The sequence below is a fragment of the Paramormyrops kingsleyae genome, chromosome 2 (genome assembly GCF_048594095.1).
Source record: "Paramormyrops kingsleyae isolate MSU_618 chromosome 2, PKINGS_0.4, whole genome shotgun sequence".
Taxonomy (NCBI): domain Eukaryota; kingdom Metazoa; phylum Chordata; class Actinopteri; order Osteoglossiformes; family Mormyridae; genus Paramormyrops; species Paramormyrops kingsleyae.
Window position 1 is genome coordinate 36,851,897 of NC_132798.1, and position 19,414 is coordinate 36,871,310.

At 45.3% G+C, this 19,414-nt stretch overlaps 1 protein-coding gene across 2 annotated transcripts; it reads right to left on the reverse strand.

Annotated features, from left to right (window-relative positions):
• Positions 1–188: 188 nt before the first annotated feature.
• Positions 189–19,192, reverse strand: ap1b1 (adaptor related protein complex 1 subunit beta 1). Of its 2 annotated transcripts, XM_023804344.2 has the most exons (23): positions 19,086–19,192; positions 17,208–17,268; positions 15,965–16,070; positions 15,470–15,605; positions 15,019–15,264; positions 14,431–14,621; positions 12,992–13,213; positions 12,407–12,527; positions 11,269–11,364; positions 10,690–10,805; positions 10,116–10,281; positions 9,788–9,886; positions 8,390–8,649; positions 8,060–8,267; positions 7,780–7,800; positions 6,932–6,961; positions 6,618–6,755; positions 6,138–6,283; positions 5,908–6,037; positions 5,125–5,209; positions 4,413–4,499; positions 4,132–4,286; positions 189–1,585 (listed from the first exon to the last, which is right to left on the reverse strand). In XM_023804344.2, the coding sequence occupies exons 2-23, from the start codon at positions 17,242–17,244 to the stop codon at positions 1,511–1,513; spliced, it is 2,871 nt and encodes a 956-aa protein (XP_023660112.1). In that variant the 5' UTR covers positions 17,245–17,268; positions 19,086–19,192; the 3' UTR covers positions 189–1,510. The 2 variants fall into 2 exon arrangements, with proteins under 2 accessions (XP_023660112.1, XP_023660114.1); XM_023804346.2 differs by lacking the exon at positions 7,780–7,800.
• Positions 19,193–19,414: the final 222 nt, after the last annotated feature.

Below are 19,414 nucleotides of genomic sequence, written 5' to 3' on the forward strand. Positions count from 1 at the left end.
TACTATGGTTATAACGTACAAATTCTTAATGCCCCCCGAGGTACGTTGTAACGAAGTTCGACTGTATATAGCTACTGAAAATTAGTCTTACACCAGCTATGCCCTTCTCTGGTTGCTCAGCAGGCAAACTAAACTGAACACGGTGTATGACACCAACATCAACTGTAAGCACAGAACACCCAGGCAAATTTGTGAAGCCAAATATATTTTTATTAATACGGTATGTATAATTTTACAAAACCAGAGTTCTAAACCCAAATAATAGTAATTTCCACTCAAGAACTGATTTATGCAGACTATGCAGAATCTAAACTGCTTAACAGCCATCCTCTCCTCTCTCTAGGGAGGGGGACTGGTACAGGAACCAGCATCGTTCACCCAGCCGAAACGTGTCTGTAAAACACCTACAGAAAAATCAAACGACACACAACGACAAAACGAAAATCTAACGAAACACACAATGGAATGATGTAAAAAAGGGGATAGAAAGGTGGGTATAGGGACCTGTGATGGTGGAGGATGAGGGTAGAGACACTGCAATCTCACTCACAGCAGTTACAATCGAAAGTTATAAAAGCAGGACGGCAGCACACTCAGCAAACACTCGAGGGGAGTGGAGAGGGGGAAGATTCAAGAAAATGGTAAATGCTTCCTCTGCGTCCAGCTTGCAGCCTCTTTTTGGGGATAGAATGCACTCTTGTATTTGAGGTAAGAGCATGTTGAGTGTGGGAATTACGGGAAATACTACTGCAGCATAGCAAACGTCAGCAGGACAGACCAAGTCAAAGACTCAATACTGAAATTATTACTGAAATGGACTCACAGCCGACACTGCTAAATTAAATCAAGTAATGACAAAGACAAACAGAATGCTGTAGTTTCTAATAATTAGAATTAGAGATAACATTAAACATGAGTACAGTGATGCATCTTCCCGCTTCCTGCTTTTAACACACCCAGCAGATCGGGGTAAGGGCAGACTTTAAAAAATGCCATTTTGGTCTCCTGAAGGAAACGCCAAGTGAATAGAAATGGCTTCATTTGGAGGACTTTGTGTAGAGGGTAATGGTGTGGAACACAGCACCTTGTCTTGGCCAACAGCTGAAAGGCCCAAAATGTACAAGATCAAGAACAAGCTTTGGAGACACAACGAATGCTGCAGGAGACCTTTTAGGGGAGATTGCTCCAGCAAAGACGATTTGGGGAAGAGGAGATAAACAGGGCTGTAGTATCTAGAGAACAATGGCAGGTCCCTCTAGGCAGACTGAAGGTGACATCTGACAACACCACTCGTCAGAACAATGTCAGAGAGGAGGAGACAGTATAAAGTATTCATGATTGGGGTTGGGTGGGCGTGGTCAGGGGAGGTGAAAGGGTGACAGGGAGACATTAGTGTGTGGTAAAATGGTCCTGATTAAGCCCTGCAGCCAAGGCCAACGCCCTCACACACTTACAGACAAGTGAACACCCCCCCCCCCCCAACCCACTACCACGGTCTCTGTTTTCCAGGTCAGTTCTTCAGCACAGTCTCGTAGTACTGGAACACGTACTGGGAGACTTCAGGAGCTCTGCACTTCAGGGACAGCTGCGGACAGGAGATATGAAGAGCAGTTACCACAGAAGAATGAGGCTCTCCTCTGTGAATCTCCCAAGACGGCTGTCATTACAGCTTATCCGCTGGATGTCTCTTGACTATGCATGCATTTACCAGTCATTTTTGCAGTTGAGGAACTGAATTAAACAGCACAAGTCAGGATGCAACACATCAAAAAAAAATCTACTTTTACCTAAATCAGAAACCCTTCTAACAGACCTTGGAAGCCATATTAATTAAGGAAAAGCTTTTAAGATGAGAACAGGAAATCAGAAAATCGGTGTTAGATTTTTCACCGCCTTTGTCATTTCCCAATTTGTCCATGACTCAGCACCCTGCTCCAATCTACAAGCCATCCAGCCGTTTGTCGAGTCACACCCCTACCGGTAAAGTTTGTCTTCATGCTGTGAATCACCAGGTGCGTTTGATAAATGGCTATTGGAAGAGAGACACAATCCCTGCTGTTGGGAACCAGGGACTCTCAGGTGCCTGGCAGGCCAGTCAAGATGCTGACGGCCCATTTAACCCTCCCACGGTGCAGTGACAGCCGTGTCCTTTCGGAACAGCTTTCACTGACTGAGCCGCTAAGGGGCACCTTGCAGTAATCGCTACGGTGGCAAAATACTGTCTCCCACTCAGCCGTAACTCAGGTCTTTCATTCTATTGGCTTCCAATAATTAATGCCATCAATCCACCACAGCAGAAAGGCTTTTCTCCCCCCATCTTCCATTTTTGGTTTTTGAATTTCATAGTCTAGCTTTTCTCTAAAAATGTTCCACAAGAGAGAACCTAACACTGCCTACCAGAACCCAACCAGAAGCAAGTTATTTGTTGGAGTGTAACTCCTGGTTTAGGTCATTTCTGACTGAGAACTGAAAAGTGCAGTCAGGGGAAAGTGTGGCACCCATGTGTAACAGCAAACAAATGCCTCCCACAAGCGCCAGTAACATTCCACGCAACTGGAGAAGTAAATGTCGCTTGACACAAAGTCACATTTCACTGTCTCTGGCCTGTTTTAGAATGATGGGCAAAGGGGTGCATTTATTACTGTTCTGCAGTGGAAGCCTACATGTAGAATGAGGGAAGCGAAGAGACAGAGAGAGGGCAGAAAAAGAAATGAGGGTGGGAAGTGGAGGAGGCAGCTTAGGACAGGGAGAGACAGGAGAGACCAGTGATGAAACTGGCAATATGGTTTACACTGGGACGCAAGACAAACCAGTAGGGAGAGAAGCAGCAGAGGTGGAAATGAATGGAACAATGAACATAAAATAAAGTGTGAGATGGGGGGGGCGCTGACAGAGACCGAACGAGAGCGGAGCGATGTGGGGAATTGTCGCAGCGCCTGACATTCTTACACAGCTTGAGCAATCAGCTCCTCAGGGGGTGAGCTGGCTCACACATTGGCCACACAGTTACCATGGGGACAGTGATCAGCCATGAGGGTTTGTCCCCCCCCCCCCCCCTTCAAAAATCTGCCCTCCTGAGAGGAGCACAGACTCATGGGAAGGGCTCATACGAAAATTTACAGCAGAGGCTAAGTACTGTCTTTTTAAAGGGTCATAATTAAACTGGTGAAAGTTTAATTGTCCCAGAATTGTTCGTTTTTAAAGAAATAAAATTGAATTACATTAGCGCAGGAAATTTACAGGCAACATTACTGCAATGCATTTATATCAGGGGTGTCCAATCTTATCCACAAAGGGCCGGTGTGTATGCAGGTTTTGGGATAACCTGTAGGTCAGCTGTTCAAACCCAGGCGTGAGGACTCTACAGCCAATCGGTCTCCTAATTAGTAATCTAATTAGGGAGCTGCAGCAAAAACCTGCATACCCAATGGCCAACGTCTTGTGGGTCTGTAGATTTTTTATTTTTTTTGAAAATTGTTTATGCAGCTGGCATGAAGATTGCCCACCACAGCTTTAAATGTGGCACCGCACTTAACTGAGCAAACACTACAGTTGACTAAATGTCTAACATCATCCTTAATTTCAGCACTGCAATAAAAACAGTGGAATCACCCTAGAAAATAAGTAAGTTAGGAAATGAGAGTAGGGAAGGAAAATAAGACTGGAAGCATGGGCCTGGGAGGCGAACTGTTAAGACTAACCTCCAAATCCTGAACACAACATGTTAACAGCAAAAGGGGGAGGCAGAGGAAGGAACAAAAAGAAACCATGAGGAGACGTCAGATTCCACAGACTAACACGGGGAGAGTGACGAATGTGAAATAACGCAGGAGCCAGAGCAGTAAGACACTGCGCCAAGTTCAAACTGGATGGGAGAGCGGCCATCGCACCAAACTGTGCAGTCTGTCAAGCATGGCTGACAGAGTGGGGGTGCAGCATGTATTAAAGCTGGCCACTGTTCATACATACAGCTCTCTATATCAGACCTAAGATTCTCAAGATGAAGTGTGTCCTCTGTCTTCTAACTGTCACCATACCAAAGGGTCTGACCAGTATCCATCTCAAATGACACCCCCTTGGCTCCAGGTCATTAACCACTACACCCTCTGCTGGCCCATTCCCTCCACACACCGTATAGTTGGGGCTCCCAGCCTGGAGTCGCAGCTCAGCCAGCACCCAGATGCCGTTGGAGAGCTTCATGGACTGGTACAGCATATCCTGGCCGTCCACTATACGCTTGGCGATGGTGAACATGTTGCTGCTCTGTAGCTTATTGCTAGCAGCATCTGGGGGGGGGGGAGGGATTCAAACATATTTACTGTGATGCAGCAAAAATAGCCTTGAGCTTAAAATATCCCACCTAAGGCCGCACTGGGCATGAGTGACATGCTGGCTTCCTCAAGATGCTTCACCTGAGTTGATATGGCAGTCCTTAATTTGAAACTGAGCCTCGTTTTCACCGGTGATGTCCTTCCAGGTGGCCAGGAACACCTGACGTTCTGTGGGGAGAGAGGCGGAGAGGCTGGATGGGACCCTTCTTCAGAATAGTGTGCCACCCTCCACCCCCAGAGTAGCCTGTGGGGCACAGCACTGCTGCCACCCATCATCAATTACTGGCTCAGCCCCCATCCTCTATTTTTACTAAGAGGCGCTGCTTCAGTTTTGGGGTGAGTTGACTCAAAATTTGATCATTTCCGAAATTTGATCATTGGCATTACGGCATGCTTAGTTTAAAAAAAGAACGATCAAATAATTTTTGAGTTATTGTGCTAACAAGAATGTGTCTGCGGCAGCCCCATCCCAAAACCATGTATATTCCCTGTCTAGGGGAATACAATCAAAAATGATGAAACCCACCAAATTTTTTGACAAACATATTCGAGATATTAAATAAAGGCAGGATGATCCCATAGATTTCCAGTCTAAATCATCACGGATTAAATGCAAACCTTCATAACGCTGCGACTGCCAAGCCGAGGAAGACTTTTCAAGGGCGTTTCTGAGTAAAACGGGCTGTACAGAGCAATGGTGAGCGTCACCGCCAGTTATATAAGGAGCAGGGTCACACAGCCTCTTAAGGAGCGATGGCGGGGAGTGGGGGGGGGGGGGGGGGCGGAGACTCACCCATCTTCCCATCCTCCACGAACAGGATGCTGATGGGGTACTGGCAACTAAAGTAGAAGACATCAATGTTGTTCTTCACAGCCACCTGTGGGGGGATGAGCAGATAGATATCTGTATGAGGAGTTTATTTATATGTATTTTTTCCCCCCCGGGGGGGGGGGGGAGACTGGCACGGGCTCAGCCTACCGCGAAGCCAGCAGCCAGCGCCACGTGAGCGGTCCTCCCTGTTCCCTAGCAACGCTTTCCCCACGGCAACTCCCACCACTGTAACTGCCTTTCCCTGACGATCTTGCGAGGCCAGTGAGACAAAAAAGGAGCATATAAGCACCCTTTGCCCCTTTCGAAGTTCCACGTCTGCCAGCTGCCTGGCCCTCTTAATGCCAAACACATGTACTAACACACATACAGATCACTTCTCTCGCTGACGGAGTCTTTCTGACAAGAGAGAAATGTGTGCATGACTTCATTCATGCTTCCTATCCTGATGTCATTGGGGCTGAATTTTAATGGGAGGATGCATCAGTCGTATTATTATCAGACAGCTATGCGAAGCTTAGTGGACCAGCCTAATGACCAAACCCCAAAGAGCCATCGATCTGCCTCTCTCATCTGGGGAGTGAACACACTATCTGATGCCATATATGTCTGCAGGTGCCCCTGTCATCTGGGGAGTGAGAACACTGTCTCACACTGCGTATTCATGCAGTGACAGGAGCATTCCTTTTCTTACCAGCACCGAATTAAATGCTGATTAGTGCAGAGACACTGGTTGAAGAAACAAACCTGCAGGTTGTTGAGGGGTTCCATCTTCATCACGGGTCCCACATTGTTGAGTGGCAGGCTCACTTCGATGGTCTGGTTTGGGCTGAGGGGTGTGAGGACCTGAAGGGGACCAGCCGGGGCCAGCCCAAAACTGCCCAGAACAAGCCAAATGAGAATTAAGAGGGTGGAATGAAGGGGATATCCCAGTTAAATCTGAACACAATTCCATGGTAGTGTTAGGACTGGCTCACCTGTTTCGGTTGAACTGGATCGCAAAGTCCGTCATGATGCTCATGGCCTTGTTGGTGAGAGATAGCTCCATCTGGATGACACCAGCACGTCGGGAAAAGGTACCAGAGATCTCGAGGCCTTTGGCTTTCATGGCAGGTAGCCACACCTGGAAGGTGGGACAGGAACAGCCCATGGTGCTGCTGGAGTCTCACACGGTAATGCACAATAGTGTCCTAATCACGCTAGTCCAAAAATTTACATTGGTGTGCAGCATTTTAACAAAAAGGAATCAAGTCAAAATCAATCAAACAATGTATTCCTGCAGGTTGCATCATTGGCTTAACCGATTGGTCAATGGCATATACAATAAACTGGTCTGCAGCCTTCCAGTGTGCTACTTTTCTTTCTAACTATATACCAAGTGTAAAAGGTCAGTAAGCTTTAACGATGTTCCTATTCACTTGCAAGAATGGAATTGTGGGAAAGCTCACTGGACTCACAGATTTGGGAGCAACATATGCGCCTGTCGTCATGCCCATGCTGCTGCCAAGGTCAAACAGGTCACCAAGACCACCTCCGACAGGCGCATTGAGAGAGGCCGGCATGACTGCAGGAGCTCCTGCAAAGCCAGCACCCATCTATGGGACACAACACCGAGGGAAGAGGGTTTACAAGCAGGGATACACCTATAACGCTTAAAATGTGCAGCGCTTTCTTGTGATAAGTGTAAATGAACATATAATAAGCACACATTTGCGCCGAAAGAGCGGCACAAATTTGAAAATGAAAGGTTAATAAGCTCTGTACAACTTACCGCTGGACTTCCGCCAATATCTCCACCAAGCTGTCGACAAACAATAAAAATTTAGTACAAGACATTAGCCATGAATTCATAGCGGAGAACAGGTGGTGAATGAGTTGGCTCAGCAGACATGAGAAGGGACGGCCCTAGAGATGAAGGTGAGAGAGTGCGCAGTGGAGTGCATTATGGATGCTGGAGACAAGGTCAATCATAAGGAGAGACCAGAAGGCTTCCAGTGTGGGAGGATGGGATGACTGATGGACACAACGAGGGAGATGCAAAGCAAATGGGTGCTGAGACCACATGGTGATCCAACAAGGGCAAAAAGGCGGTCTGCAGAAAACTGCTAAATGGAAGTCTGGTTCAATAGCCTTTCAAGACCAGCAGGGTAAGGATCAACACAGAACTCCCAAAAGAGGCCGGCTAACTCAATTTCATAACCCAATCAATCTTATAGTGGTGATGGGCTGGATTCCACTCTATGGTGATACTCAACCCTGAGAAGAACCGAGTGTGACTCCAACCTGGCTTGGTCACCGAGTCCAAAAAGACAAACCATTAAGGTCAATGATACCTGTGGTCTCCATTTGTGCTGGTGTGCTAAGCTATGGCATTTAGTAATGTCCGGTGAGAGGGGAAATGAGAAAGGAACATTTAATCTCATCCATGATGTGCCCTAAACTCAAAGAAGGGCTGGTGTGACATGTTAAAACTGACCTCAAAGACCGGAAAAAGACTACTATGACACAACACAGAGCTGCATTGGAGAGATGGGAGGCAGTGATGGGATGGGATGGAATGAAATGAACTACCCTGCCCAACAAAGGACGTGACAGAAACCTTCCCATGTATGTAATTACCGGTTCAGAATCATCACCCATCTGCAGGTGTTGAATTGCATTCAGAGAGAATAAAAGAAAAAAAAAAACAGGAGAAAAATAAAATCATGAGAAGCAGAATTTCAGGTAAGGCAGAAACACCCATCTTGATGGATAAATTAATCGGTACTCAGTCTGTATAGGACTCACTACCTGAGTGCCAGGGATCGTAAGGAACCAGTTTATGTAAAATGCACAGGGCCTGGATGGGTCATTGCAACCTGAGACTACATGCACTGGCATTCACGGTGGGGCCACCCACCAGGGTGTCCAGGCCACTACCCAGCAGGTCCACAGCTCCCATCTGCATGCCGGAGGTGGGGGCTGGGACACTCCCCGAGGCTGGCGGTCCCAGGTCCAGGTTGAGCAGATCTCCCAAAAGGTCGCTCTGGGACGGGATAACGGCAGGGGTCGCTTCAGGTCCGGTGCCTCCAGGCTGACCCACCTCTGGGCTCTCAGTACTCTCACCCCTGGAGAAAGTGAGAAAGAGTATCCATTTCTATCTGTAATCCTAGATAACAGTAGAGCAAAAAATGTACATGCTATAGAACGTTCTAGAAATACCAGTGCAAGACAACACAGAGGTACTCACGAGCCAGACCGAGGAGGAAGTCTCTTGTGTTGGACACCTCGACTGCCCTCCACAAAGGCGCTGGGAGGCTTGTGGTAGACAGAGGCCAGAGTGCCAATGTGGCAAATGAGCTCCTCCAGCAGAGTGGGCTCAATAAGGTCTGTCTCCTCTGATATCAGTGGCTTCTCCGCCAGCACCACCTCCTTGGCTGCCACTGGGTCCGTGGAGAGCAGACGCCAGTAGATGTAGCCGCGGTCCCGCAAATCAGGGTTGTCAGAATCCTAGAGGAAGGGAGGATGGTGAGACAGGGAGTGAGGGGAACAGGAAGGAAAAGAGCAAGAAGGGAAGCAAGAGAATGAAGAAGATACAAGATAGGGATTGGGAGATAAAAAAGCAGATAAGCAAGCAGCAATAGAGAGGCCATTGGGAAGGAACAGAGACTAAACTACAACTCAAAACATGAAACGCAAAATCATAAAACTGCTTCCGCAGACAGAATGCAGGTTGAATCCAAATGCACCAGGCAGCCAGTCTTGATGTTGCTGGCAACCTCAGACCTGGACAGTCCTTGCCCCTTCTGTCAGTGCACCACCCAACACCACGCCAATTAGATTCAAGGATCAGTTCTCCATCACCACCACAGATGAAGGTGTCATATCTGGAAAATCATTAATCTGTCTATGTGAGGAAAGAGGTGACTGGTAGGTTCACTTTTATTTTTAAAGGGAACAAAATGAAGCATCAGGATGCTGTAAACTAAAACAGCAGCAAAGGGTTAAGCAAGGACCTTCTGAGGCTTCAGAGCTATAATGGGAGAAATTTCACTTAAATCCTTTTTCCAAAAAAATGATAATAATAATTTTAAAAAACCATAAAAAATGTACAGATTCACATATCCAAAATGCATACCTTTGAATCTCTTCACGGTTCAATCCAGATGTAAAACCTTTTAAAGACATACCTCCCACTAATTACTAACTGAACACATCCATTCTGCTCGGTGGTGAAAAGCTGATCCATTCACCTTCCATTCTCTTATACAATGCAAAGTCAGGAGAAGCCCGCAGCCTGTCTCAAGCAGCATATGACACAAGGCAGGGTAACAAGAATGCTGGCCCATCCAAGGGAGACACACTTACACACATCGCACTCTATCAGCAATCTACAGACACTAATTTGCTGCAGGCGTATCTTTAAACTGCAGGAGTCCCCAGAGACGTGAGTGGTGAGCAAACAGTGCTGCCCATGGAGCCAATGTGCCTGGACAGGGGAGCGTGGACTGGGCTGGGGGGGCGTGGACTGGGCTGGGGGGGCGTGGACTGGGCTGGGGGGGCGTGGACTGTGCTTCCCATATGATGGTAAAGCAGCTAAATCGACAGCTGACCAGAAAAGGCCCTAGAGATAGGGACGACCCCTCACCTGTGTGGCCAGGCTGAGCACTTGCTGAACCAGCTCCTGTGTCTCCGTGGGCTTCTTCAGGAAGAGCTTCACTATGGCTGTCAGCAGCTGCAGCTGGACCTGTGTAACCGCAGAGGAAACCAGTGAGATGACGGGACCAATGACAGCAGACGCATGCAAAGAATGCGCATTGCAAGATTCCTCAAAATCTTGTTCACATCTTGAGCTTTATGTCTGAAGCCTTTAAACCCAGACTGGAGATGTTACGGCTTTGAAAAAGCTTCAAACACTGAGAAACTGAGAACAATCCAGAGTGTAGGAGAGTGAGGAGTCCCAGACCCTGGCTGACCTGGGTACTTTCATCATGGAAGCCCTCCAGGAAACTCTCCAGCAGCTCGTCTGCATTGTCAATACGCTCAGCATATTCGCCCACAATCCAGATCATGGCCGCACGTGCTTCCGGCTCATCCAGGGAGTCCAGGTTCTCGCACAGTGTGGCAATAACACTCTCGTACCTGGAGGGGGCAAACAAGGTCACACCTCAAAGCCCCAAAGCAGCAAAACTGGACTAGATTAATAATTTACAGTGAATACTCAATGACTGCCTAGTGGGATAATATTTATAAATGCAAGCTAATTATGCAGATATCTCTAATGGGACAAGACCAACTGCTGTTCAATGTCTAAAAGCCTCTCAATTTCCTCAATTTCTTGTCTCTTGTGGAAAAAACATATATATGGCTAATCTTTAAAAAAAATCAATTTACGGTTGAAATTCATGTTCAGACAGCATGAGATTATCAAGTTAGCTCCCTCCCTGATGAAAACTTGCAGTTCATGGATTCAGCTGCCATTGCTATAGTTGTACTGGTGTTACACACTGTGCAGAAATTTTAGGGTACAATTCTGACTGATCAACCTACTTGTTGGGGTATTTTCGGAAAATGTCCTTTATGACGACAATGGCCTCCTGCACCACGTAGTTGACTTTGGTCTGGATGAGGTCCAGCAATGTACTCACGCAGCGCTCTGCGGATTGCTGATGGACAGACAGGTGATGACAAGATGGTTAAGCGGGGGCACGGTCTGAAAAGTGGCATGTTTGTCCCCATTTGATTCAAAACCATGTGTGCTAGTCTACGTTTCACTTCAACTCCCCAATATCTGAAGTTATTGAGTAACAATCACCTGTACTTGATGGTTCAGGTGATAGAACTAGACTGTGAAAAACCTATGTTACTCTTCATAAATGAATTTTTTATGCTGCTCTTGCAAGCAAAGGTGTTCTAATTTCACATTTCCAAGGACTGTCCACCTAGATTAGTCACACTACACTAGCAGAAGGGGAAGGGGGGGGACTAACCAGGAGAAAAGCAATAAATCCCCACCCCACGCAATGCACTGTCACACAACTCAAAACAATGCAAAGCAGACAGCAGGCAGACGCAGCAGAGGATGAGATGTGGCAGTCAGTGTGATCACCCAAACGCCCAGGCCCTCACCTCCACTTTGATGGCGCAGCGTCCGATGGCGCGGACCGCCTTGCGCACAAAGTCTACATCCACCTCAGTGGCGTATTCTTTCAGCTCCGCGAGGACCTGGAGATGAGATGGGCGATGGCTAAATCAGGACTCCGACTTCCAACAGTCAGACCGGTGATGAGTGCTAAATGATACATATCCATTCCACTGGCAATACCATACTGACTGACTCCGCAAAGCCCATAGTCTAAAAAAAAAAAGCAATCTGAATAGCAAACTGTACACTTCATTCATACGTTTATGAAATAGGCATAACAATGGCCAGGATGATACTGTTTGTTCCTGGGTCATCCTGCATATACAGGGATAAGAGGTAAACACATTATTTGAGGCCAATACAATTTTTAACAGCAGCTAAAATTAAAACGAGAGCATATGAGAAGAGCTGGATAAATAGCAGGCAGTGACACGCACTCCTAAAAAAAGAATGGAGTGCACTTCAAAGCACTGTAGCTAAAAAGGAGACGTATAAGATACACTGACTGACCAAACTATCAAACACACCTTTCGGCAGTCCAATTCTGCATTTATTAATGGAAACGGTGACTGATCTAATAATGGGTTACTGCCTCTCCAGGTAAGGCAGGGGTGGCCAATAATTTCCACTGCACTGCAGTCAGAAAAGCTGAGCTGAGTTGGAGTCGGGTCTACTTGTGTATGCTGGTCGTGGAAATAAGCCAATTCTCCTTCTATCTCACTGCTTCAGAAGGTAGCATGAGGTAAATATATGCCCAGTGCTGCGGACTGTGCTAGGCAGAAGAGGTTCCACTTCGTCTGAGACACGCCACAGCGGACCCAGCGGAACACACCCCTCAAATCGGTCGCTGACGTACGGGCAATTCACCAAAAAAAAAAAAAAAAAGAAGAGGCTGAACAGAGCAGAGGGTAGTTGCCAGTTGCCAGTGCGGAATATATCCTTGAACGTAGGGACATCTATCTGAGCAAATATTTTCCCAATCACAGGGACTTATGCTCATCAAACAGACACAAAATTCTGGCTTGAGCGCTAGATACGAGGGCCAGCTCCAGTAGATGTAGAAGTACCTTCGGCTGAAAAGAACCTTCCAGTGAAAAGTACTGAAGATACGCATTCGCTCACCTGGGCGATATTCGCTTGAGAGGCAAGCCGGATCATTATGTCAAGCTTTTCCAGCTTGACATAGATGGGGTCGTTGTATTTCACAAAGAACACCTTCATCTCGTGCTTCAGGATTTCTGGCCTGTGGAGAAACAAAGAAGCATCCTAACATTCTGGTGGCAGAATCCCTGCGAGCAGCGAAGAGGCCTCTCAGCATGTAGGAACATTCGCTAAAGCGTTTCGGCATGTTTAGCCGCAGTGAGCAAAAGCTGGAGGCAAAAAGGGGCGACCACTGCTGTTTCCCTTTAACAGCAATGCTAATACTCATACTTCTTCGAGAAACAACTGAAAACAATTCAAACATACCCATTAATTAGGGCCCTGTAGAGCAGTGAAGAGAGTATGTAGTGTTAGTATTACCATTCACATAATGCAGTGTAAAAAATTAACAAGTGGGTCCATCCTGATTATTTATGTGATCATGCATCAGCAGTAGGGGTCTGACTTCATCTGAGGGCCCCTGGTGTCAGAGATGCTGAAAACTCCTGCTATAAATGACCAATCAAGACAATCAGAGCCTGAATGCAGTGCGGGGGCCCAGCTCACCGTTTCTGCACAATGAGGTTGATGTTCCTCAGGGCCACATACTGCAGCTCTGGCTCGGCCGACAGCAGCGTGACCAACGGCGGAGCCAGCTTCTTCAGCAGGGTACCATAGTAGTCCAGGTCCTTGGGCAACATCTCCATGAACTTCATGAGCACCTTCACGGCGGACAGCACCACGGCAGAGTTGGCGTGGGAGAGGCGTGGGGTGACACGCTCACAAATACTGCAGGGGGTGGGAGAGTGTCATGAGGCAGTCATAAACCATGGGATAAAAACCATTCACTTTACACAGTATAGGTAAATTATAGAACATGGCAGAGGACAGATTGGATTTCTGAACACCCAAAACTGACAAACTACTGTGACATTCAAAGATAAGTTACTGTATACAGTAAGATCTCGGACATTCGCAAGGTTACGTTCCAGAACCTGTCGCGAATGAGGAGGATTCGCAGATATTTGGTAGAGTCACTAAAAACAGTAATATGTGCTTTATTCTATAGTTTAAACCCTAAATATGTTCTCAAAACACATTCATTTCATTTAAAAGTTAGCTTAATACATTACCTTTAAAAACCAACCCTTTCAGTGTTTATAGCTAATACATCTCGAGATGGAAACCCGGGATGCATTTGCTATGTACGTAAACATTAGGACCTTTCAAGAATTTTTTTATTTTTGTGTGTTGAATTTACGTTAACGTGTACTTCCTATTATAAAATAATAAATCAACTATTCTCTAATATTTATGTAACCATTAGCGTTCCTGTCACATATTGCTGGGGCACGGACCGGGGAAGCCGGGACAGGACACAAGGAATTGGGGAACATGGGGTTTAATCAAAAGGTAAAGACAAGCAGGACAATGGAACAGGCAGCAAACTCAAAATGACGTTAATGACCGGACTCGGGAAACATATTTAAACGCAGACTTAAATACACAGGACTAATGACAGCAACGCGAAACAGCTGATCACACGGGGATTCCACACGAGGTAGATGAGGGGGCATGGCACACGGGAGGATCGGACGAGCAGGTCATGACAGCTGCAAAGGGAATAAACTATGCGAATGTGATTCGCATCTTGTAAAGGTATAGTACAGTATGTACATAAAAAGGAACGCAGATGTGCAAAAAAAAAATCACGGATGCAGATAAATTCGATTCCAGTGAAATTTTTGCGGATCTGTGAATTCGCGAATCATTAAGCGCGAATGCACAAGAGCTTACTGTAATGAAAATAAAACTCCTATTCTTATTATTCTTATGATAATTATTATAAAAGTTCATTTTGCGTGTGACAGCTTTTTCAGTATTATAATATAGGACTGACATTTGGAGATTCATGCCCTGGAACAACCTGACCTAGGAGAGAAAAATATCATTAAAAATGCAAAAGATGCAGGTGAAGGTGCTACTGGTGAAGACGAGCAACAGACCTCTGGGACTCCCGGTCATCCCTGGGCATATAATTGGCCAGGCAGTCGAGGATGAAGATCTGGCCCCACTCTGTGCATTCGTTGAGTGCTGTCAACAGCTTGTTGATAGTTTGGGGGTTCAGGTCAAGCAGATTGCTGTTCGGGTGAGACTCTGCTATCTCAGAGAGGGCAGCCACTGCATTAGCAACCACCTGGGAGGCAAAGGAGCAGATGGACAAGGCTGGTCTGACCCACAGCATGAAGGACAAATACCCATTACAAGTTTAAACAGCAAGGTGAAAGCCTCCATGTGGTTTCAAGTACAGCAAGTTTAATGCTGAAAATGTAAGTAAGTCGGAAACACCAATCATTCTATGAGTAAGAGGGACAAACTACATACATGTCCAGACTTCAATAACTCTACTAGAGTACTTATACAGAAAATGTTCCTTAACAACCTGCACTTACAACATGGCCATTTTAATACAGTACAGCAATATAAACCTACACTGATTTATCAATCTGAAGAAAGCCCAGGGCACAGAGAGCACCAGAGACACAGACAGCCAATTCTCTTACTACCAACGTTCAAATCAAGAGGGGCCCCACCATAGGGTTGGAGTCAGAGATGAGGTCCTTCAGCGTGTCAAGGAAGCCCTGGTCCTCCACCAGCTGGGCATTGATGTCGTGTAACTTGGCCACGCACACGGCGGCTGTCTTGCGCACATACGGATCCTCATCCTTCAGGCACTTGCGCAGCGGCTCACAAAGGTACTCCGTGATCTTGTCCACACGAATGCAGCCCATGGTCCGCACAGCCAGGGCTCTGATCAGCGGGTTGGGGTCCTCACAGTCCTGGGGGTGGGGGTTTGGAGGAACATAACGGCCTGATGAATGGCGACTTAAGGATATTTCCTGGTTTAAGAACTCACTCACTGCCTACCCCCTGCAGGGGAGTAGTAGCACATGAACACATTCAAAACAAGCTTCAAAACAAACCTGTGTAATCTACCCTGGCACATGCAGCCTCTCAAGCTCAGAGTAGGGCCCGTGTCTTTACCTTAACAAAGGTGTTGACGGCCATGATAGCCATGTCTGGCTGGCTCTTGGCATAGTTCATCAGGTACAGGTAGACCAACTTCTTCAGCTCCAGGTTGTCCGTCTGCATGCAGTTCACCACATCGGGGAAAAGTGCGCTGAGGGGGAAGAAAAAAATTAATAACTGGAACAGACGCTTTTTCAATTACTCAAATATTGAATTATTCAAATATATTTTTAAATATTCATCCAATATACAGATGTGTGTCCAGTGAGAATTACAGACCATTAGATTCTTTTTGTATAGAATATATCAACATCTCTATCCTATATTGGCCTATATCCAAAATCCAAAATGCTCGAAATATGCTTGACCACAATGCCTTGTACCTCAGTTATGGTCCCAAAACAGAAAGAACAGGAACAAAAAACACTAAAGTTCATTTTGCTGTTCTTTTCCATTTTAAACTACCAGTGCTTTACTTCTCTGCCCACAGCAGACATGAAACAGCCTCACCTGACATCCTTGCCCACTGTCATGGAGGCAATGACCTTCTTCACGGCTTCCTTCTTCTTCTCTTTCTTGTCACTGTTTAGCTCAGCTTTGAGTTCAAAAATCTCTCCTAATAATAAAGGGAGAAGGGGATTGTTACGGTTACTTTATAATACTTTATTGTTAGGCATAAGTCTGAAGTTTTTCTTGCATTATAGCAGCTTTAAGGACCACGTGATATCCCGTGAGTGTAAATAATCATTGCAAAACATAAGCTGAATATATGAAACACTACTACTGAATTAATTCTACATACTTGGTTGTTCCCACAATTAAACAAAGGGAATCTAAATATGAATGCAATCAGAATGTGTACAGCCCCGCTGCATAAGCACATAGGAGGCTTGGCACTTGCCCTGAACAAACAGACTTAGAGGAACCACATCACGCTAACACTTTAATATTGGGACTTAAGTGGGCTTCTGCTGACACCTGCTGACCAAACGCTTCCAAATTCGATCACACACAAGCTTCATGCATGGAAAGAGCCGCTAATCATGGCCAAGCAAAACGGCGAGGGAAGAGTGCCCGCACCAGGTGGATATGAAATGCAGCATACACGCAAATGTTTCAACAGATGGCAGAACCAAATTGTTAATTCATTCAAACCAACAAATCTGGCAGGTGACACCTCTTTACAGCTAAAAAGCCAATAGACTTTCATGAAGGTTAACCAGCAAGGGAACAGAGAGCTGGGCTAATACAGTTAAGCTTAAAGCCATCTTATCCTATTACGCCATCCTCAGTTGGCCTAGTCTCAGTTCTGCCTGCCAAAGGAGGGCACCCCAAACCGTCAGACGCTAATTCTGGGCCGTAGCACTCCAAACCTTTACTCTGCGACTGCCATCATTTTCACCCAATGATAGTGGCTACTTTCAGTCAGGCCTGCCCATGATTTCTGTCCACACCCCTATAATTTTTTTTTTCTGCCCGTATGATATATTTTACGTTTCTCAAACACTCATTTTCCATTAGAGATATTGACACAAAAAAATCTTTGCCACTGGCACAATAGCTTTAAAGGTATAAGAACATAAACTGAGACCTGAGAGGTTTTAAAAAAAACATGATTTTTTTTTTTACATTGCTAGCGCTGAGCATTGAGCTAATCAAAAGTAAAGCAGAAAGTTTAGAAAATCTTATTTGAAACAAAACAAAAAAAAAAACAAACAACCAAAGAACGAAACAAGGTAAACATTTGGCAGACCTTTCTTGGTGGTGGTGAAATACTTGGAGTCCGTCATCTTGGCTGTGAGTTATCTGTTCTTCTGCAGGACACAAAGGGACGATGAAAGTGACTGAGGGAAAGTGCCAGAACTTTCTCAAATAGGGGAAATAAATACTGCTGAAGCAACAGGAAATCCTAAAAGTGCACCACAAGAAAAACACGAGGAAACACGGCATGTCACTTGGAAAGCTTGGCTGTTTCCACAATACTGGGAAAAAAATGAAACACAGCAAAAAAGGAATCTATTCCACAGCCAAAAAGGAAAACATGATCATCCCAGCTGAAATTCAGGGTGCTTATCCTTGCAGCAAGTTCCCCTCATAATTTCCTGTTTTTTTTTAAAATTTTTTACTTCATCCTTGCTCTTTTGTTAAAGTAATAAAACTACACAATATGAACAAGGAATAAAGACTTAAAGCACAACAACATTACATACAAGGTGTATTTTAATTATGTATTCACACATATATCCCCTTCTTAAAAAAACACCTCACAAAAGGAGCAAAATAGAATACTATAAAAATATCATCTTTTGTATTGAACAGCGATAAAATAACTGTGCTGTACCATTTCAGAGATAGCCATGGTGGAAACTGGTAAAAGTAGATAAATATCCATCTACAACACAAGGCACTTCTTGATAAAGCTGAGAGCAGTCTGAACTACAGACTAACCACTCTCCTTTTCCACTAACTCTCTCTCCAAGAGATAGAGGCACGGTGCCCGCAGAGATAATAAAAGCAGAAGTCACCCCCAAAACACAGAGGAATATTATATTTTAATGTATTAGTTTAAACCACTATATTATGGCTAAAAGACAAAGTAAAACAAATCAGATGTTGTACTGGATGTGTTTATGTGTACAATCGATAAGCCTGTGTTAGCTGACAATAAAACTGGATGTAACTACAGAAACAATCAATAGAACGCAAACAAGTAACGCAAAGAAAAAACGAAACATACATGTGATAAGGATAACAACACGGAGACAGACACCAGAAAATATGTACGTTTAAACGGAAAAGCGTTCGGACCAGTTATAAATATCACAGCGTTATCTCACCGCCGGCTTAAAGAAGCTTTAGTCTAAAACCACGATACCTACGGCCGGTTAATATTACCATTAATTATTACTCGGTTACCCAGTACCGCTCCTATCCTAACAGTTGACAGGCTGCTGCCCTACAGCGCTGTCTCGGACGTGATAAACCAGTTTATTAACAACGGCATCGCGAAGCTTGTGGGAACAGCCCAGCTTGTCTCGACTACGGGTATCAAGCTGCAGGATCTACCCGCCTGGGCTGGACTATATCTCCCTGTGTAGCTGGCCAACCTGGCAACCTCGACACTGAAGGTTTTCTGCATGTGACATTGTGTGTAAACTTTAGTAAACCCTGTCAGTACCTAAAAGATTTTTATTAAAACCAGGTGGAATTAACGGCGCCGCTCAGCTACTCGCAATAAAGAGCTTAGAGGAACCCATGCAGAACGGAGCGACAAGCTAATTCATTCAAAGGAAGCAGCGAGTCAGCTAATGTAGGATAGGGCGTCGAAAATTATTTTATCTGGCTACAAACAAAAAAGTCTTATTTTTCACAGTCATTCGTTTGTTTTTCATAGTAAAGAGTAAACCCGATGCTTAAATTCCGCAACGCGAAATCTACCCGAAACATCGCTAGCTATGCTAAATTAAGCTAAGCTAAAGCACCGTGACCTTCCCCAGGTAAACCATAGCCTGTAACGAAAGGTAGGCCAACAATTGGTTGTTTTCAAAAGCTCAGAATGAGCATTCATTTTAAAATATCAAGCATAAACATATTTTAGTACGACAGAGTGGAAACATTTAGAAAGCAGTACCGTATTCAGTTCGGTCTGGATATGTGTACGAAACAGCCTTCACTCCCTCCCACTTCAGCTGAGTGACGTCAACGATCACCAGACCATTATTTCCGGTAACGACTTCCGCATCCTTCCCCCAAAAATATGATTATGTCCCATTTTATAGGAACTTCAGACTGCACTGTCCATTTTACGAGAATAAGAAATGGAGAGCAACTAAAATGATCAGTTACCTGATAATTCATGCTTCACGTGCATCTATCCCAAAATATCGAACGCGTTGGGAATTACAAATGCATTGCCAGCTTCATCCTGTTTGTCGCACACCTGCAGTGTTGTCGTTTGGC

Bases quoted from the DNA above. Each gene is read 5' to 3' on its own strand.
- ap1b1 (XM_023804344.2), bottom strand. From the start codon at position 17,244: ATGACGGACTCCAAGTATTTCACCACCACCAAGAAAG. The intron at 8,268-8,389 runs GTGAGTACCTCT...CACTTTCTCCAG, and splicing joins CTTCCTCCTCGGTCTGGCTC to GGGTGAGAGTACTGAGAGCC. The intron at 7,801-8,059 runs GTGGGTGGCCCC...CAACACCTGCAG, and splicing joins GTAGTGGCCTGGACACCCTG to ATGGGTGATGATTCTGAACC.